The 20433-nt window shown below is 57.3% G+C and overlaps 1 protein-coding gene across 22 annotated transcripts in view; it reads left to right on the forward strand.

Annotated features, from left to right (window-relative positions):
* Positions 1 to 20202, forward strand: part of TNK2 (tyrosine kinase non receptor 2) — a 40885-nt gene extending 20683 nt beyond the window's left edge. For 6 of the 22 annotated variants that reach the window (XM_019651969.1, XM_019651966.1, XM_019651979.1 and 3 more), the window contains 15 exons: positions 1057 to 1237; positions 2313 to 2383; positions 4260 to 4481; positions 5408 to 5560; positions 6052 to 6329; positions 7791 to 7917; positions 8325 to 8471; positions 8555 to 8649; positions 13537 to 13731; positions 15168 to 15259; positions 15845 to 15889; positions 16596 to 17941; positions 18042 to 18137; positions 18298 to 18425; positions 19402 to 20202. In XM_019651969.1, the coding sequence (XP_019507514.1) occupies positions 1057 to 1237; positions 2313 to 2383; positions 4260 to 4481; positions 5408 to 5560; positions 6052 to 6329; positions 7791 to 7917; positions 8325 to 8471; positions 8555 to 8649; positions 13537 to 13731; positions 15168 to 15259; positions 15845 to 15889; positions 16596 to 17941; positions 18042 to 18137; positions 18298 to 18425; positions 19402 to 19408 (3183 nt within the window). In that variant the 3' untranslated portion in view covers positions 19409 to 20202. The other 16 variants (XM_019652073.1, XM_019652005.1, XM_019652028.1 and 13 more) reach the window with 15 other exon arrangements.
* Positions 20203 to 20433: the final 231 nt, after the last annotated feature.

Genomic DNA, 20433 nt, shown 5'->3' on the forward strand with positions numbered 1-20433 from the left:
AAAAAAAAAAAAAAAAAAAAAAAAAAGTCAGGAGAAGGATACACTCTTAACTGAAATCAAGGAACAGAATGGTGTGGATAATGAGTGAATACTTGTGTGCAGGAAAAACAAAGTCTGAAGGAGACGTAAAAATCATTAATGGCACCTAGCACTGCGGATGGGGAGCTGGGTGGCTGTGTGATACAGGAGGAAATGAGACTGTATGGCTCTTGCGTGCCTTTTGAATATTTTACCATGTGCATATATTACCTTTTCAAAAAAAATTTTAATGGCAGGATTTCACACATAAATTCAGATTTCCGGTGTTTCTTGAAAAAAATTGAAAGCTTTGACAATGCTAGGTCACAGTCTGTTGTGGTCACCATCGATAGGAGGAGCTGAGCAGTGCTGCCTCTTTGAGCTGGCGTCTGAAAGTCCGCCCCTGCCCCTGCTCCTGCCTCTGTCTTCCACTCACTGTGGTCCTGGAGACACTTGCGTGGAGGCCCGTGGAGTGGCCTTTGGTTTGGAGGGAGAGGCTCTGGCAGTGTCAGGCATTAGGAGGAACTTAGCTAGAGCGCATCTAGTCCAGGCTTTTCCTTTGGGGTCCATGAGGTCTGGGGAGCCCATGGATGCGTCTCAAGGGACACTCTACCCCCCCCAACATTTTTTATTAAAAATCTATGATTAAAAATGTGTATTTCTCCTAGAGACACAGTTGATAGTTTTTATCAGATTCTCAAAGGGTTTATGACCCCAAGAGAGTTTAAGCCGATGGGGAACCTGAGAACACAGAGGTTGATCTCAGGTCACTTGGCCACAGATCACAGATTTGGGGAGTAAGACCCTGACTCCAGAGCCTGGGCTGTATACCAACTGCCCTAATTTTACCCTTGTTGCTGGAAGGAAGGGGGGGCAGGTAGTTACAGGCTATTCTGTACAACTGTTTTTGGTGAGCAAGAGGGTGGTTTGAATCCTTCCCTGCAGCAGCATAGTAGGATGTGAGTGAGCTTGGGGCAGGGTCTCCTGTTACCTCCCTGCACCTCTTCACCCCTGATTTCATTCTTCCCTCCCTCACAGAGGCTGGGGAGCAGCAGCATGCAGCCGGAGGAGGGCACAGGCTGGCTGCTGGAGCTGCTGTCCGAGGTGCAGCTGCAACAGTACTTCCTGCGGCTCCGCGACGACCTCAATGTTACCCGCCTGTCCCACTTTGAGTATGTCAAGAATGAGGACCTGGAGAAGATTGGCATGGGTCGGCCTGGTAGGTGGGCACGTTGGCCTTGCTCGTCATTTCCCCACTGATCATTTACCTCCTCTGTCCTCAGGATCGCCAACCACATGGAAGAGCCCTCCCCGCTTTATTCCATGGGGTGGCATAGCTGAGAACTCTCCCTGCCTGTCCAGGAGCCCCCGAGTTGGGGTGGAGGGGCCTCAGTAGATGCCGCACACAGTGAGTGCATGAGAACAGTTTGCACTTGTAAAGGTGAATTGGAGTCCGAGGAGTCTTATACTTAAAGCTCTGACTACCACCCCTTTCTGTTTGTTCAGTCATTTTTAGGATGTATTTCCTCCATCTTCTCCTTTATACACATAGAATTGAGTCTGTTCTGGTCACCATTCTGAACATCTCGAGGGGTCAGTGTCCAGAGATCTGTATGAAGAAGGGAAGATTAAAAACTCTCAGATGGTTCGCTGATTTTCTCTTTATCTGTCTCTTTCTCTCTCTCACAAAGATCTGCTGTGCATTGAACTCATCTCTCTGTCTGTCTCCCATGCACAATGATTTGCTCTATAAGTTGAACTCATTTCTTTTCTCTGTATTGATCCTAAAAGTAGTGATTGCAGCATCTAGAAGCCAGTGCCCCTTGTAGAACATTAGAAACGTATCCGTGCATTCAACTTAAAAATGGCTAAATAAGTAATAATGTGCTAAATTAGACTTAATGCTACTGTTGGCCTGGATAGTTGGTGTCTGATGCCAGTAACATATAAAATTTTATTGGAGAAAAACTAAAAATTGGGAAAATTCTATCCATTACCTTGATTTCCTTTTTTTCTGCGAGTTGGGAAAAGAGCACTACTGTTCAATTTTGGTGGTTAAACACCTCCATCCTGTTCATCCTGTTCAGGAACCACCGTCTGGAAATGGAGTGCAGTGACTGGTTAATTGCAGCCCCTGGTTGGTTGGGATGGTTTGTTTCCTTGGTGTCCCTGTGCTGGGCAGTACCTACCGGTGGGCTCACCCCAGGGGACCAAGGAAGCCTGCAGATGGGAGCAATCTCTTCCAGGGGACATGAGCAGCCTTAACAGCTTGAGTTTCTCCTTCCCTCCCTCAGGCCAGCGTCGGCTGTGGGAGGCTGTGAAGAGGAGAAAGGCCCTGTACAAGCGCAAGTCCTGGATGAGCAAGGTGGGTGGCCAGGGAGTGCCGGGCTGGGCAGCTGTGCAGGCGGGCAGGCGGGCCTTCTCTGATGCCAGTCCTAGGCAGCGCCCCCATTCCCACGCAGTGTAATCTCGCACTTTGTACAGACTTCCCTCCTCTGAGGCCTTATCGGGCAGGGTACTTGTAGAGCTGCCTGGCTAAGTGTCTGTGTCCGCCGGAGACAGCACGTGAGGAGCCTGTGTGTAGCCATGGCTTCACAGCCCCATCCGCTGTGCGTGATGCTGGGCTTGGGACAGGCACTGGCTGACAAGCGTACCATAATGGGAGCTCGCGCTCTGAGGGTTAGGGCCCGTGTCCAGTCCCCAGGTGCTGGGGACCACCTGGACCCAGGACATCTTTGTTTTGCTTCGCTACTCCCCTACCCTCATTAGTCTCTGGCCAACTGGCCTTGGTGACAGCCTCTTTCTCCATAGCCCCTCCTCCCCCCTTTGCCCTAATTTGGGTCTGTGGAGCAGTGAGTCCCTGGTCTGACTCAGTGGAACTTTGCCCATTGTCTGGAAGACAATGGGAGAGGAAGTGAACCAGCCAAGGCCTTCCCTCCCCGCTTCTGGCCTGGGGGGGGGGGCTGGAGTGGGGAGCGGGCAGGGCAGAACAGCTGGACTGGGATTGGGCAGCCGAGACTTTCTGGCTGCGATCTGCAAAAAGGGCTGTCTCTTGGGATCCTGTGGCCTTTTCTGGGGACACTGTCCTGGTCCCTTGCCCAGGTTTTAGGGAAGGTTGAGCGTGTTGGGGCGGGTGAAGGCAGGAGAGCAGAGCTGCAGGGTGCCAGGATCCAGGGGTTTTGGATCTACCACCGACTCACAGGAGGTTCCTGGGCCATTCAGTGAGCCTCTCTAGACAGGAGGCACGTCTTCAGTAAGACAGCACTGGCCCCACTGGCCCAGCTCACCTCACTGAGGCTGTCAGAAGGGCTCTTGTCAGCTGAACATTGTTTGCAAATGTAAGGGATTCCAGTTACTGGGAGGAAGGGGACAGCGGCCAAAAGAGGCCTTCAGATTGGAGACCCCTGTACAGATAAGGCTCTGCCAGCCTTGGGGTCAGGGGCCCAGCTGGGCAGACTCCGCAGCCTGAAGCCAAGGCTTTGGATGCCCTAGTAGGAGTGGCCAAGTCAAACTGAGGCCCGCTCTGACCCTCAGGGTCTCCTTCCTCCTGTCCCCTCACCTTTGGCCCCTTCCCTCTCCAGCCCAGGCTGCAGAGTTCTCTTCAATCTTCCTTTTTTCTCAGCCCTCAGCTCTAGGCACCCCTCCAGAAACCCAGCTGTCTTCCCAGGTCCTTCCCCAGCAAGGCCTTGCTTCATCTGCACCCCCCACACACTCATGATCCAACCTCAGGCTCAAATTATCCTCTCCCCTGGCAGGATGAAGGGCAGCCGACTCCCCGGGGAGGGTGGAGACAGACAGCGCCAAATGGCCAGCCCAGAGAAGGGGCCAGGGCTAAAAATGGACAGAGAGGTGTTTGTGGCGGGCCCCTCAGGCTCCTGCCCATCTGCCACGTTAGGGGCCGGAGTCTGTGCTGGGTAGGGGTACAGTGAGGGATGGGTGGGGCAGAAGGGGGTACCTGGAGTGGCTTGGCGCTGTCCCAGACACCCCGCCCCCAGCTGGATGTGGGGCCACAGCAGCCACAAGCTACATGCTTGTCAGTCCATTTCTGGCACATACACCCTGAGGCCACACTGAGGCTGTGGGTTTCTGTTTGGGGGTGGGCCTCCAGCCAGGCTGCCCCCTGGCAGTTTGGCAAAGCCAGGACCTATCTGGAGGCCTCGCTGAGGACCCAGTAGGGCAGGACTGAGTGACTGGCTCCGGGGCCTCAGGGTTCCATCTGGCCCCTGGCTACCTTCAAACAGGTATTCAGTGGAAAGCGGCTGGAGGCTGAGTTCCCTCCTCATCACTCTCAGAGCACCTTCCGGAAGACCTCGCCCACCCCAGGGGGCCCAGCAGGGGAGGGGCCCCTGCAGAGCCTCACCTGCCTCATTGGGGAGAAGGACCTGCGTCTCTTTGAGAAGCTCGGAGATGGCTCCTTTGGTGTGGTGCGCAGGGGCGAGTGGGATGCCCCCTCAGGGAAGACGGTGAGCTTTCTGGGTCCTGTGGGGCTTGGCAAAGGGACAGGCCCCTCTGCCCTCAAAGGTGGATCTGTCTCCTCTGCTGGGATGCGAAGGGAGCTGGGGACAAGTTGCAGAGCGGCTCACCCCAGAGTCCACGCTCAAGTTTTAACTAGACACGTCTGTTTCTTTTTTTAATTACAAAAATAATTTACTTATTATAAAAGTCTGGAAATATTTAAAAAGAAAAAAAAAGTGCCTGTAATCCCACCACTCAGAAGAAACACAGTTAGTATTTCTGCCTTTTCTCCCCCCTCAGGTATTTTGTTGAATTTAGTTTCAAGATATAAATTTTGGATGCTTTTTAAATCTTGTCCCTTCTCTTGGTATTGTATTTAAAAATTTTTTCCCAGAGGGATAGATCGCATATATACGGTAAAGCATATAGTTCTTAAGTGTACATCTCAGTGCATTTTTACAGATACGTAGAGCCAGGTAACTATGCCCAGATGGTGATATACACCATTTCCAGCACCCCAGAGCCTCCCTGTGCCTCTTTACTGAGTAGCCCCATCCTCCAGAGGAGGCCTCTCTTCTGACTTCTGTCACCATGGATTAGTGCTTTGGCATTATATTTAAAGCATTTTTTCTTTTTTATATACCAAGTTTGTTTTTTAATGTAACATTTTTAATATCCTATCCTCATACTGGTTCTTTCTTACCTAATGCTTGCTATTTAACCTAGGCATTCTCCCAGAAAGGGGCGGTCCAGTGGATGGCCCCTGGGGGTCGGCCAGCTGCCCTCCCCAACCAGGCCAAGGCGTCTGTGACCCATCCAGATGAGCAGATCTGAGGCTGGGATAGTTGAGCTGAGTTGAGGGGAGGAGCAGGTTGGCTCAGAGTGTTGGGGGCTGGGGCCTATCCTGACTTCCTGCAATCCCTGCTCTGGGCAGGTGAGTGTGGCTGTAAAGTGCCTGAAGCCTGACGTGCTGAGCCAGCCAGAGGCCATGGACGACTTCATCCGAGAGGTCAACGCCATGCACTCGCTTGACCACCGAAACCTCATTCGCCTCTACGGTGTGGTGCTCACACCACCCATGAAGATGGTGAGGATTGTGGGTAGGAGGGTCCTGTAGTCCTTAGGCCCTCCCCTCCTCCTGCTGTGCTGTGGTTACTCCCTCCATCCTGATGAAGGTCTGAGGTCCCTCAGATCCTGCTTTGGCCCCCCATCTGATGGGACAAAGGGGCTCACAGGGGTCTCGCCTGGTACCGACTGTGTCCGCTGGAGCCCGTGTCCATGTCTGCATTTTGCTTGTGGTCATTGGCATGGAGTTGTACCCATGAGAGAAGCCAGCCCTGGAGTTTAGTGCCTGGAATTTCTAACCTGGGCCTCTTTGGGTTGTTTCTCTGAGCCTCAGTTTCCCACATTACCTAGAGGGAAGCTGTAGGACTTCTAGAGATCCCCAAAGAATGGTCCAGGAAGGTTCATTGAGCATGGTCTGGCAGGCCTCCAGGAGAGGACTGGGAGCCCAGCATAAGGAGCTGAGGGAGGGCCAGGGCTCCACCACGCTTATTCCTGCCTCCTCTGTGGCCTCAGGTGACAGAGCTGGCGCCTCTGGGATCGTTGTTGGACAGGCTTCGCAAGCACCAGGGCCACTTCCTTCTGGGTACTCTGAGCCGCTATGCTGTGCAGGTGGCTGAGGGCATGGGCTACCTGGAGTCCAAGCGCTTTATTCACCGTGACCTGGCTGCCCGCAATTTGCTGTTGGCCACTCGAGACCTGGTCAAGATCGGGGACTTTGGGCTGATGCGAGCACTGCCCCAGAACGACGACCACTATGTCATGCAGGAGCATCGCAAGGTGCCCTTTGCCTGGTGAGGGGCAGGCGGTTCGGGCTTCTGGGGCCTGGACCCCACCCTGGCCCCCCCTGGGTCCCGCATACCCATGTCTCAGAGCTTCCAGCGCCTCAGTACCCACAGCAGCCCTTGTCATGTGCCCATCCAGTCACTCACCCACCTGGGGGGTTCCTGTGTGTCAGGCACTAGAAGACACAGGGTTAAGTGCTGTGGGGACTCAAAGACTTCCTGGACGACTCAGTATTAAGCTCCTGAAATAACAAGAGACGTTAGCTAGGCAAAGACTGGCTGGTAAGCATATTCCAGGCAGAGCTAGTGGCAGGCAGGGCGGGGCCAGGCTGGGCCTTGTGGACTGCGAGCAGGGCTGTTGACCTGCTATGGGGTGGTGCCTGGTCTTGCCCTGCCTCCTGTGTGAGCTGATCCTATGCTGAGACCATCGTGGTCGTCAGGTGTCAGAGGCACCCAAATGAGTATAGCTTCCCTGCTTTGGGGTGGGAGGAACCGGTCCAGTTAAGCTTGCCAGAATACCCTTCTAATTCAGGATGTATGGTCATACTACTTAGTAACTGACCTTATACCTAGGAGACCATACATCTTGCATTATGCCTGTTGTCCTGGAGTAATTAATAGCACTTCCTTTCATACTCAAACATCCTTGTGTAGATGGTTGTTTGAAGGGGGCTGCGTCAAAATAGGTGCAGCCCTATTTTTATGCAGCTCCCTTCTGTGAAGTGAGCAGATTATTATTATTCCCATTTCACAGACAAGGACCGTGAGGCCTAGAGATCTTGAGTGACTTGCCCTGAGTCCTGTCCCCTTTGAGTAGCAAGGCCAGCCCTACAGTCTCATCAGAGATCCTTTGCCTCTCCATCCAGAGAGGCTTCCCCCTCACTCTCTGCGCTTCAGCGCCCCCTGGAATATCCCTTCGCCATCTTCCCTGCAGTGGCGTTTCTCCTCCTCACCCAAGAGGGCATCCCAGAGGAAGTGTGTGGATATTTAGGTGAAGCCACTGTGACTATTTCCATCCACTTTGGTTCTTCCCCAGGCCCTATCCAGATTTCCCACCCACACCTTCCTGCTGAAATGACCCAGATGCTAGGATCCTGTCCAAAATCTGGAAATTGTCATCCTCCCACCACAATTAGAAAACAGCCTGAGCTCTTCTCCCCTTCCCCTCCCCCTTCCCCCCTCTGAAGCCTCTGACCTTTTCCCCCTGCTTGCCTGACCTGGGAGCTTCACCCTCTTCCAGTCCCAGGCCACATGGGGGTAGAAGACCTGAGCATAGGTGGTCAACTCCAAACCTGTGTACTCCTTAGTCAAGATGTCCTGCCCCATCCCTTTCATACCATGTCCCTAGTACCTGCTGTTGAACTTGGCACATAGGGCAACAACATGCGTGTTGAGCGTTTTATGTCCATTGGGGCTGGTGTGGGTGTGGGTGCCCTGAGAGGCCTCCTGTTTGACTCCTGCCTCTGCCAGGTGTGCCCCTGAGAGCCTGAAGACACGCACCTTCTCCCATGCCAGCGACACCTGGATGTTTGGGGTAACGTTGTGGGAGATGTTCACCTATGGCCAGGAGCCCTGGATTGGCCTTAATGGCAGTCAGGTGAGGAAGCTGGGGATGTGCTCCTTGTAGGGTAGGTAAGGGTTGATTTGATCCCTGGCTCCCAACCTGGCCCTATTAGAACTGGCTTTTACCTGCTGGAATCCTGTCCCTCACACTCCATGTCTGTGTGACCTCTCAGCTGAGCAGAGAGAAGGGCCCCCAGTGGTCAGGCGAGGGACGGGCTATGGCTTGCTCCCATTCTCAGCCCTTGCTACACCCACCTGTCCAGAGGCCCCAGACCTGGGGATAAAGGCCAGAGGCCTGGGGAGAGACCCTGCCCCCAGAGGCAGACCTCTTCTTCAGGGTGCATTGCTGCCTGCAGCCCCACTTTTTCCATGGGCTGGAGGGAAGGTTGGAAGTGAAGGCTGGGTGCCCTGCTTGTCCTCAAACTGCACCACCCCCTCCAGATCCTGCATAAGATTGATAAGGAGGGGGAGCGTCTGCCCCGGCCCGAGGACTGCCCCCAGGACATCTACAATGTCATGGTCCAGTGCTGGGCTCACAAGCCAGAGGACAGACCCACCTTTGTGGCTCTGCGGGACTTCCTGCTGGAGGTGAGGGCAGGTCTTCCCACGGGGCCCAGGTATTCAAGCAGGGGTCAGTCCCAGGGTGGGCAGTGACCTGTCTCTGCCCTCAGGCCCAGCCCACTGACATGCGGGCCCTTCAGGACTTTGAGGAACCAGACAAACTGCACATCCAGATGAACGATGTCATCACCGTCATCGAGGGGAGGTAGGGAGCATGGGGGCTGCGTCTGCACCGCTAAGGGTGCCTGTCAGCCAAGGGCCCTTCTGCCTGCAAGGCCCCCATGTCATCACACAGGCTGTGCTGGGCATGACGGGAGGGCATGCCTGGGTTTGCACCTGAATGCTTGGGGTTAAGGATGCAGGTGCTGCTGCTCTTGAGGGGATTTCCCCTGCGTCATGCCGCCTCTGTCACCCTTTTCCCAATCAGCTCCAGCCCTGGCTGTGTGGGCCAGGGCCAAACTGCCATTACGGCAGGAGGCAGCCAGGCCTCAGGGCCACAACTGGAGACTGGAACCCCTAAACATTCCCCCTCTAACCCTCTTCTTCCCTTTCCCTTCCCGCCTCCTCCCAGGATAAGGACTCTTGACTACCCACCTGGGTGCATTGCAGTACCCAAAGCAACCTCACCCTCTTCCTGATAGCTTCTGCCCTCCCACTGAGCCCCACTGCTCGGGGCCCTGGGCTCCCCTCCATCCTCTGCTTGGCCTCCCACCCTGGCCTCTGTCCCCAGGCTCCGTGCAGGGCCTCTCTTCCTGACCCCACCCTCCCCTTCACACCTGGCAATACAAGTCTGTGCCTATAGGCACCATCTCCTGAGTCATGTCTCCCATTGCTGCCCCCGCCTGCTGTGGAGCCCCACCCGCTCACCCCACCCTCTGTTATCTGAGCCTCAGGTGTCTGAGGAACTGGTTGGGGTAGGGCAGGCTTGAGGTGCCTTTGGGGTAGGGGCTGAGCATGGAAGGGCAGGAAGAGGAGGGAGGCACTCCCAGTGCCTCTGACTTAGAGCCAGGCACGGATGCAGGCAGGGGCTGCTTCCCACAGAGCCCTTTCTACCTGGACTTCAGGTGTGGGGGGTCTGGGCCTTTGCTTAAACCTTGTACCGCGTGGGGGCTTGGTGACAGGAGAGCCTCTGGGTCTGAGTCAGTGATGGCATTCGTCCTGGAACCCAGATTGGTTGTGGAGGAACATGACCTGCACTTGTGGTGGCCCTAGCACCTCGCCTTTGGGCACAGTATCTGGGAATAAAAATAATATACCAACAACTTAGTGGCAGTGGATGAAAGCAGGAAGCTGGGAGAGAGGCCTGTGGTTTGGAGCTGAAAAGCCAGGGAAGGGACGGCAGGCCTGGAACTCAGGAGAGCATTCTGGAAACAGGGAGATTAGGGTGAGAGCCCCTCTGGAGGTGCCTGGCGGGGACCGTAAGCCAGAACTCTGGGCCTGCAACCACTTCCGCTTCCAGGAGCCAGAGGGCCTTGGACCTGACCCCTCTGTAGTCCCCTGTCCTTCCCCCATCCCTTGCTCTCAGTGGAGGCCTGTATGCCAGGGCCCAGTGAGGGGGTGACTCAGGAGCTTCCGGTGTTTCTGGGCGTGTGTCTCTTGAGCTGGTGCCCTGGGTTACCTCTGGATGGAGGCGGGCAAGGGGCGGGGTCAGGAGCCCTGCCCTTCAGTCACAGGCTCCCTGCTGCCTGCCACTGTGGGCTTGCTGGGCTCCTCCTCCACGGCCTCCAGGGCCACCGGCCGACTTGGACCACAGTGCCTGTCCTTGGTCCCTGGAGCTGCTCAGGAGGTGGGAGGTGAGGGGCAGGAGGCCACAACAGCCGGTGGGGCTTTGGGAGTGGGCCTGTGTATCGGTGGGAACAGAGCTTTAACTCTGCCCCCTTATTTTCTCGGTGCCCAGACCTCTGTTTGTTTGGCTGGCGCTCTGTCTCCATGTCTCCAGGTGGATGGGCTCTGTGTGTGTGGGTTTATATACGTGTGGGTCCCTGGCTGTTTCTGTGTCTGCTCTTAGCCTGGCTCTCAGCTCTCTCCATATCTGCTCTCCTGTTGGTTTTGGATGCCTTCTGGCGGAAGCTGTCTCCAGTATTGTTTCTGACTCCAGAATCAGGGAACCTCCTTGCCCCTGGCTCTGATTGGTTCTGCAGGCTCAGTGCTTCTCGGGGTAACGGGCAGTGGCCAGAGAGACACCTTGATGTCCTGTGAGCCAAGCTTATGAGGCTCAGTCTAGACTGAGGGACAGACAATGACTGCTCTTTTCCAGGGGGTCTTATTTGGAGGCTGGGAAGGCTGGCAGCCCTTTCACGTTCTGTGTTTACGGAATTGGAGAAGGGGGACAGAGGTTTTGAAATCCCTCTGCAGGTCCTTGGCCTGGCCTGGTCCCTGGAACCTCTGCTTCCTGTGGTCGGTGGGGGAGGGGGAAACAAGGGTCTGTGTTATTCCTCAAGGCCCGGGGCTGCCTGGGACACTCAGAGAGGAGTGGGTGGCGTGGTGTTTTAAGCAGAATGTTGAAGCAACATTTGTCAGCCATTCTGGACTACCTTAGGCCAGGACTGGGACAAGGGGCTAAAATTTTAGGAGCTGGTCCCCCATAGAGCTGGAGCCACCTTAGGCAGTTCTCAGCCCAGGCCTCGGTTTCTTAGATGCTGCTTCACTGTTTGCTTGCCCCAGGATGCTGACAGGCAGCAGGAAGTAGAGATTTCTTGTTGGAGGTGCTGGGCCCTTTTCTCACTCCCCTTGGGACTCCCCTTCCGTGCCTGTGTCTATCTTTGCCGCAGTGGTGGGCCTGGCCTTCCTGTTGTTGCCATGGAGACTCTGGCCTATTGGTGGACAGGGAAGAGAAGGTGTGGCCAGAGCAGGCTCCTCGAAGGACTGGGCTTGGACCTCTCTGGGCTGCTGGTCCCCTGGCCCCATTGAGTCTCAGAGGGAGACACGTGGGCAGTTCAGCGCAGCAGTGGCCATCTCATTGGCTATCTCAGGTTACATTAGAGCTTTGTCAGGCTGATGTGCTTGGGGTACAATTGCCAAGGGACTTCTTTCTCACACACACTCAATACTTCTACTCCCTCTCCCAGGAGCAAAGATGTTTTTGGGAAGTGGTGTCAGGACCCCCAACAGTCATGGAGGCTCTCGCCTTGGCCATAACCAGTGATGAAGGGAGGTGGGCTTGGTGTCCCCTCTCGCTCTCAGAAGTGGGTCCAAAGGGGGCTCCTGTGTGAGGAGCTTGGCTGTGTTGGCAAAAGGGAAGAGCGCAGGGAGTGACCTCCTGCCGGTCTGGCTTTGCTCAGGGGTCCACACAGGGAGGGCGTGGTCATGGCCTTGGATGTAAGTCTGTTCCATGCACTGCATCTCCGCCTCAGCTGCATTTCCCACCCAAGTTCATGAACACTTCTGAAGAGGTGTGGAGAGCAGAGTTCAGTATCCAGCCCTGGGGCTGGTGTCTGACACGGTTCTGTGGAAGGGCATGCAGAACCCAGGGAGCCAGCGAGTGTTGGGGGAGAGCAGCAGTAAGGGTCCCTCAGTGCCCGTGCTTCCCCACCCTCTTCACAGGCGGCCCTCAACCTCGGCTGGCCCTGGGGGGCAGAGGGGAAGCATTTTTCTCCTTGGAATGGCTCTGCTATTTTCAGATGAGCTTTGTCTCTTCCTGGGTGTTGGCCTCTCTTCTTCCTTCCTTTCCTGCCCTTCCCACCCAGAGGGCAGGGTGGTAATCACAGGGTTGCTGTGTCTGTGGTGGGCCCGTCAGCGGCCTTGTTTTAAGGAGGCTGGGCTCCTATCCCTCCCGCTCCTCACCTCTCAGCTTCCCAAGGACTGCTGTGCTTGTGGAGTTTCGACTTTCCTCTCTGGAATAGGCTGTTTGGGGGTCATGATGCCCCAGTGGGCCCCATCACCTCACGGAGGAGGGTTCAGGTGCTCAGGCCTCACTGCCTCCTCCCAACCTCCAGCACCCCCCCCACACACACACACACACACTCATCCCGCCCCGCTGGTCTAGCTGCAGTTTGGAGGAGACCTTTCTTTACGTTCCTGGCTGCGGACAGGCGACGTATGGGTAGGGGTTGACAGTGGGGGCATACAGCTTGGTGCCACACGTGTCTACCACAGCAGCATGAGGCTGTCAGCACCTCTGCCTTAGCCCAGATATTGCCCATGTTATCAGGGGTGAGTGATCCCAGCAGCAGACTCAGGAGCCTCTCGGCCTGTTTGCTTTTTGGTGTTCAAAGTGTCCAGGAGGCGCTCTGCTCTCTCTTGCTTGCCTGCCTGCCCCCACCCCGCCCCTACCCCAGGGGGCTTAGGCTGCATAACAGGTTTTGTATGTGAGGTCAGAACAAGGAGCTGGTGGTCCAGCCACACTGGGAGGCTGGGTTCCCTCCTGGACCCCTTGTGTAAGACAGGAGTAGAGCTCTTCCCAAGGAAGTGGATGGGACATGGGTGAGGGTTCCCCCAGCCCTGCCAGGGGCTAGTAGAAGGTATTAGAGAAACATAAACTGGTGATGTGAAGGCATGGGTTGCCCCAAGTGGTTCCAAATGCATGAAGAGCTGCATGCAGGCTGTGATTGGAGGGCTTGGCCTCAAGCCCAGTGCTAAGGCTGTGGTGCTCCTTGGGCCCCTGAACCTCAGAGCTCTTGGAACTGAGCTGAAGAGGAAAATCGGGTGGCCCAAAGAGGACAGACACCAGGCTTTGCCACGGGAGGAGGGAGGCAAGGTGGTATTGTGAGAAGGGCGCTGGCTTCCTAGACGAACAACTAGATTTGAATCCTGGGTCTGCTGCGATCTTTCTGGTAACTGTAGGCAAGTCACGTCACTTGTTTGAACCTGTTTCCTTATTTGTTAGCTGTAGGAAAAGCTGTCTCACCCACCTAGGTAGCTTACAGTCAGGCTGTGTGCAAACAGCCAGGCCCTGCACTGGGGGAGTGGCAGGTGATGGGGGGCTGCTGGGAGGAGGCAGGCTGATGGTGGACCACCCTGATCCTGGGGCCTTAGCCCCCATGTTCCCTTCTGCCAAGATGGTTAGATATCATAGTTAAAGAGCTTGGTATGGAAAGGGTCCCACTCGTTGGGGCTGTCACACCACACCCTGCTGTTCATCTTTGTTGGGCAGGGCTGAAAATTACTGGTGGCGTGGGCAGAATACTCGGACGCTGTGTGTGGGGCCCTTCCCTCGCAATGTGGTGACCTCCGTGGCTGGCCTGTCGGCCCAGGACATCAGCCAGCCCCTGCAGAATAGCTTCATCCACACGGGGCATGGCGACAGCGACCCCCGCCACTGCTGGGGCTTCCCCGACAAGATCGATGAGTGAGTACTGGGCAGGGCCCTGTCAGGGGCTCCAGGGCCAACAGCCCCTCCCTGGGCATGCAGGCACTTTTAGGCTTCCAAGGTCCCATTATAACCGTGGGATAGAGGGTCTCATTGACCAGCAGCTTTTCCCTGTAGGCAGAACCAGGGCTAGGAGCTTCAAAGGATGGAGCCGGTGGAAAGGCCCCCGGGCTGCAGCCTTAAGCTCTCCTGGCACACGGGCCCGAGGAGAATGGACTTGGGAACAGCTTTTCGAAACAGCTCAGTAGGGAAGCTTTTCTCATCATCCCCAGCATTTGAGTAGCAGTTTCCCTTTTCTTGCTGATAGTAGCAGAGTCCAGGAGATGGGAACCTGCCAGGTCAGGTCCAGGGGTGCAAGGCCCAGAAGGAGCTCCCTGTGAGGAAACTTCAGAGCGAATGTTAGGCAGCAGCTCAGTGCCCCACCTGCCTGCTCACTCTGTACCCTGGAGGAGTGTTCATTCTCCTTTAAGCGAAAGGATGAGGTCACCGAGGGGCGTCTAGGGAGGACACAGAGGAGAAGAATTAGTCACTTCCTGGGTGCCCTGCCCCTGGGTTCCACCTGGCAGCTCCTGACGCCAGGCCTCAAGGCCTCTCTGCTGGTCCCCAGAGGCCAGCTCTCGGCAGCACTGTTCCTGTGACTTCTGACACATGCCTGGGTGGCATGGTGAAGCAGGCCCTTCACCTCCATGCTCCCACACACCTGAACACCTAAGTGCTGGGAGGGAGGCCCGTGTGGCTCTTGCTCACAAGAGCCAGGTGAGGGCATGAGAGCGTTGGGGCAGGAGAGCACAGACCCCCCCCCCGCAAGGGGGCCTGGTGCCCTCTGCCCTGCTCCTGGCGTGCCGTGGCCAGCCCAGCCCCATTCCTCCAGGCTTTAATCAGCCCCAGTGACTAAGGCCCAGATCCTGACAGTCAGCACAGGGGTTGAGGGTGAGTTGAGAGCAGGGCGGGCGGCCCCACCCCTGGCAGTGGGGCAGAAGGATGTCTCCTGCCCACCCTGACTGGGGAGTGTAGCCAGATGCCTCTGGGCCTGGCAGGAGAGACGAGAGTGTGCCAGCAGGTGGCTGCTGCCGGGCGTGGGTTGGGGTGCCACGGGGGTTGCAGAGGGCTAGCTCTGCCCTTGTAGGGTGTTCGTGGAGCCCCTGCAGTCCTAGGCTTTCCAACCTGCAGTCAGGAGTCCTTTTCTTGCCCTCTTTCCACGACACCCTCCCTGGTTACAGCTTAGCTCTATAGAAGGGAGCTGTCGGGAGTCCGAAGTCCTGTGTTGCAGACCCACATCTGCATGGGGCTTGGACAGGGTGGTCCCCTAGATGTATGACCCCAGGGGACAGGCCCAACACCCCCTCCAGAGGCTTCCTCACTGCCACCACTCCACGCTGGTCCTCTCCCCTCTGACCTGGTTCTCTCCCCGACAGACTGTATCTGGGAAACCCTATGGACCCTCCCGACCTGCTGAGCGTGGAACTGAGCACCTCCCGCCCCACCCAGCATCTGGGAAGGGTGAAAAGTAAGAGCCCCCAACTCCAGGACCTCCCCGAGTTCATCGGCTGCCCTGGGGCACTGTCGTCTCAGGCCAACCCTGAGCCGGCTGTTCTGGCTCTGAGACAGTTGGGTCCGCGCAGCAGGGGGACAGCTGTGTCCCTGGCTCCAGCTGGGCGTGGGGTGGAAGATGAGAGGCAGCTGTATCCGCTGAGGTGGGCCTCCTCCGTGGGTCCTGCGCTGGCCTGCCCTCCTCAGCTCTGTCCACCTTCCTCCTTCCCGCCGTGCTCAGAGCCTGGTCTTCCTCACCCACCCTAATCCCGCTCTCCTCTCCCAAGCCAAAACCACCCTACAGGCTTCATCTTGGCTGGGAGCCTCATCCACCCCCCGGATCCTGGGCCTGTCGTTCCGGAACGGAACACAGTCTTCCCCATCCTGCCGCCCCATTGCCTCCCATTGCTCTTGGGTTTGTACGTTCACTCGCTCCTATTCACTGTGCGCACTCTCTCTCTCTCTCCACTCTGCCCTCATGTCTGGCTTTGTCTTCTTCCTCCCTTGTCCTCTTGTCTGTGCTACCCTGCCCCCCTCTACTCTCTGCATGGCCTTCCTGCAGGGGAGCCTCCACCTCGCCCACCTCAGCCTGCCATCTTCACTCAGAGTAAGTGGGGCTGCTCTCGGTGCCTTGGCCCCTGCCCCCGGCCCCTCTCTCCTCTCCTTCCTTCTCTCCTCCTGGAAGGTACAGAGTCCTCGTAGCCGGCTGGGTGGGAGGGGAGCTGGTGTGTGCTGTGAGCTTTTGCTGCTGACCTGGCCCAGCATGCCTGCCTCTCCCCCCAACCCCCTGGAGCCCGGGCTCCTGGAGCAATTGTGTGGTCCTGGAACCCACCTCTGCCTCTCTCCACCATTGCCTGGTCTGCTCACTCCCTTTGGGACCTGCAGAGGCTGGGCCCCCATGACGGTGGTTCAGGGGCTCCTGTTGCTCTTGATGGTGGGAGGTTGCCCATAGCCCCCTGCCTGCACTAATGGCGTGCTGTAATGGGTGGGCTAGGGCTACTAACCCGGGCCCGGGGGCAGGGGCGTTTGGTGTCTTCTGTTGATGGAGGGGATGTCAGAGGCAGGCGGGTGTGGAGTGTCGCTTGTTCTAGCTGAGATGGAGACGGGCTTACCCACCCACATAGAGCCCTAACTATCCAGAGCAGACTCTGCCCTGCTGTGTGAATGGGGTCAGTGTGCACTGAGAACCTGGCAGCTGAGGGCTGATCTCCAGGGGAAGTTGGTGGGGACACTTGGCTTTTTGTCCACACCCCACCTTTCCTGTCCCCCTGCCTGATGCCACCTCCCTGTTGGGGGTCTCTCTTCCATTGCAGAACCAACCTATGACCCCGTGAGCGAGGACCAAGACCCCCTGTCCAGTGAGTTCAAGAGGCTGGTCCTAAGGAAGCCAGGCCTGCCCCGTGGGCTGTGGCTGGCAAAGCCCTCGGCCCGGGTGCCGGGCACCAAGGCAGGCCGCGGTGGCAACGGCGAGGTCACACTCATTGACTTCGGCGAGGAGCCCGTGGTCCCGTCCCCACGGCCCTGTGCACCCTCACTGGCGCAGCTGGCCATGGATGCCTGCTCCCTGTTGGACAAGACCCCGCCGCAGAGCCCCACTCGGGCACTGCCCCGGCCCCTGCACCCCACGCCTGTGGTGGACTGGGATGCCCGCCCGCTGCCCCCGCCGCCCGCCTACGACGAAGTGGCCCAAGATGAGGACGACTTTGAGGTCTGCTCCATCAACAGCACCCTGGTGGGCGCAGGAGTCTCTCCCGGGTCCACCCAGAGTGAGACCGATTACTCCTTTGGGCCTGAGCAGACACGGTTCCTCCCTCCTTTGGAGGATAACCTGTTCCTCCCACCCCAGGGTGGGAGCAAGCCACCCACCTCAGCCCAGACCGAAGAGATCTTCCAGGCGCTGCAGCAGGAGTGCATGCGGCACCTGCAGGTCCCTGCTCGCTCGCTGGGCCCCTCACCCAGCCTGCTGAGCGACGACAAGCCCCAGGTGCCCCCACGGGTGCCCATCCCTCCGAGGCCCACGCGCCCACGTGGCGAGCTGTCTCCAGCCCCCTCAGGCGAGGAGGAGACAGGGCGGTGGCTTGGACCTGCCTCCCCTCCCCTGGTGCCTCCCCGGGAGCCTCTGTCCCCTCAAAGCTCAAGGACCCCCAGTCCCCTGGTGCCACGTGGCAGCTCCCCACTGCCACCCTGGCTCTCAAGCTCACCTGGGAAGACCATGCCCACCACCCAGAGCTTCGCCTCAGACCCCAAGTACGCCACACCCCAGGTGATCCAGGCCCCTGGCCCACGAGCTGGTCCCTGCATCCTGCCCATTGTCCGAGATGGCAAGAAGGTCAGCAGCACCCACTACTACCTGCTGCCCGAGCGCCCACCCTACCTGGAGCGCTACCAGCGCTTCCTGCGTGAGGCCCAGAGCCCTGAAGAGCCGGCCCCCCTGCCTGTGCCCCTGCTGCCCCCACCCAGCACCCCAGCCCCTGCTGCCCCCACTGCCACCGTTCGTCCCATGCCTCAGGCTGTCCCAGACCCCAAGGCCAACTTCTCCACCAACAACAGCAACCCAGGGGCCCGGCCACCAGCCTTGAGGGCCACTGCTCAACTGTCACAGAGGGGCTGCCCTGGGGACGGGCCAGAGGCTGGACGGCCAGCAGATAAGATCCAGATGGTGAGTACCAGGTCTGGCTGCTGGTTGAAGAGGGGCAGGGGCCCGAGGGCCCCAGAGGAAAGGACCCAAGTGGTGCTGACAGGTGGGTGGGTGTGCCCAGCTGCAGGCCATGGTGCATGGGGTGACCACAGAGGAGTGCCAGGCGGCCCTGCAGAGCCACAGCTGGAGCGTGCAGAGGGCTGCCCAGTATCTGAAGGTACCATCACCTCCTGCTCACTCTGGTTTTCAGGGACCCTGAAGACTGGTTCTGCTGTTCTCTCCCCCTCCTTACCCCCCTCTGGCTCTCCTCTGCCCCAACCCTGGCCTGGTGCCCTTTGGGCCCAGTGTGTCCCATGGCACCACCCTCTGCTCCTCAGGTGGAGCAGCTTTTTGGGTTGGGTCTGCGGCCACGAGGCGAATGCCACAAAGTGCTGGAGATGTTCGACTGGAACCTGGAGCAGGCCGGCTGCCACCTTCTGGGCTCCTGTGGCTCTGCTCACCACAAGTGAGTAAGCCCCACACCCTGCCACCTTCCTGTCCCCAGAGGGGTATGCTGGAGCACACCACTTGAGGGAAAAGCCCAACACCTCGCAAGCCACGCACAGCCAGGAGAGCCAGAGCTCCCCAGCCAGGAGGAGTGAAGGTGGGCCCAGGCCCAGGACACAAACAGCTCTGGGTGAAAACAGTCTCTCCTAAGTGCATTTATTGAGACTTCTAGCCGCTTGGTTCAAATGCTAATGAGTAAAAGAGGCAGGTGGAGGCTCTCCAGTTCCAGGGGGCTCTTGCCCTAACCCCTCCCACGGCACCCTGAGCGGCCTCCAGGGAGCCGCAGTCTAGGACGCAGTGATACTTCTCACCTCTGCATGTCAGTTCAGTTTAAAAGAGCATAGTTTTAATGCCTTTTTAAAGGAATGGCTAACCAAAAATAATCCATTGTTGTTCTTTAAAAAATTTAAGTGTATGTACGCGTATATATAACAAAATTAAGTTATATAAATAACATAGCGATATGTAGTATAAATATATGTACGTGAAGGTTTTGTCAAGTCAAAAAGTGGTGAAATGGGTACATCCCAGCATCACCCCTTGAGAGGCGCTGGTGGGGCGTGAGGTTTCAGAGTAGTTTGGCTGTGGCTGCAGACAGCTTGACTCGGAGCCCAGCCCCCTGCTCGTGCCCCGTGTGTGCATGTGTCCCGACCTCGCCGGGTTCTCCTCTGTAAAAAGTGTATCAGTGACGATGCCTACCGCATAGACATGATTCGAAGAACTAATGAGGGTTGCGTCTGTCACACCTCACAGCAAGTGTCTGGTGCACACGGCACCATTAGTAAATTCCTGCTAATTTGCATCCAGGTAAACTTAGGCTTTACTGTGCCTGCCACTCTTGGCTACTCTTACATGCAATCCACTGGACAGTCCGTATGCTGTTACACTGGCCGCTGTTGATGGAGGTGACTTTCTGGTTCCTTCTCCTCCTTTAGGCGCTGAGATGTCTGGAGAGCCAGAGGGTCTGCCCTGAAGGAATAACTTGAGCCTGTTCATCTGACAAAGGTGGGGATGCCCATCTCAGGCCTGGAGGACCTGCTGCCACCCGCTGCTCCCAGTGGCAGAGGGGGAGCCAAGGCAGCAGGAGGCTGGGAGCCCCGCCTTGCCTTCCTCCCTCACCCGGCGCCATCCCTACAACTTCGGTCCAGCCCTCGGTGCACCCCGCCTAGGTGCAGGAAGGAGCCCTGTGAAGGCAGGCCTGGGGGTGGCCTCATCAGGCCCTGCAGCTGACCTGTCTGGGGCTCCACCCCAGTGGGACCTGTGGCTGGAGTATATCCCCAAGCCCTGCCCACGGGGAAGCCAGGCTTGACCCCAGGCTGGAAGGTTGTGTTGGCCACATGGAAAGGTGGACCAGCACAGGACTGAGCCCTTCTCCAGGAAGCCCCTGGTGGGCAGTTGGGGTGTCGGACAGAATGTGACTTGTGGCCTTGCCATGGACATGTTATGGGACTTGGCTGGTCTTAGGATCTTGTGCCTGGAAATAGCCTGAGGTGGTTCAGGAAGCAGAGCAAATATGCCAGATAATTCTCTGGCAGGGACCAGGGCCCAAGGCCCCAGGGTTGGAAGGAGACCAAGGGGGCAGCTGCCCTCGAGGGACACCAGTGCTTCCTCTGTGACCCAACTCTTTCCCTGTGCTGTTCCGTGTTTTCCCACCAGCCTCTGTTGCCAAAGTTGCTGCCCCAGTTATGGATTCCTGCTTCTTCCAGAGAAATAAAATTAGTTTCTATTTTATGTTACTTCCTTGTGCCTGCCTGTGTCTCTTTGCCTCTTGGTCAGCTAACTGAGGCCCTAGGGTGCCCCCAAGCCACCACCCTCTGCCTAGGGCAGCAGGCCCCATAGCACCACCCGTGGACAGAGGGAGGAAGTGCAGGCCTGGTTGATTCTAAGGGGTCTCTCCCCTTATGGGGCTGGCAGAGGGGCAGAGCCCCCACCTGAGATGTCGTCACTGGTTCACAGTCCCCAAGTTT

This window comes from Hipposideros armiger, unplaced genomic scaffold, assembly GCF_001890085.2.
Source record: "Hipposideros armiger isolate ML-2016 unplaced genomic scaffold, ASM189008v1 scaffold_8, whole genome shotgun sequence".
Taxonomy (NCBI): Eukaryota; Metazoa; Chordata; class Mammalia; order Chiroptera; family Hipposideridae; genus Hipposideros; species Hipposideros armiger.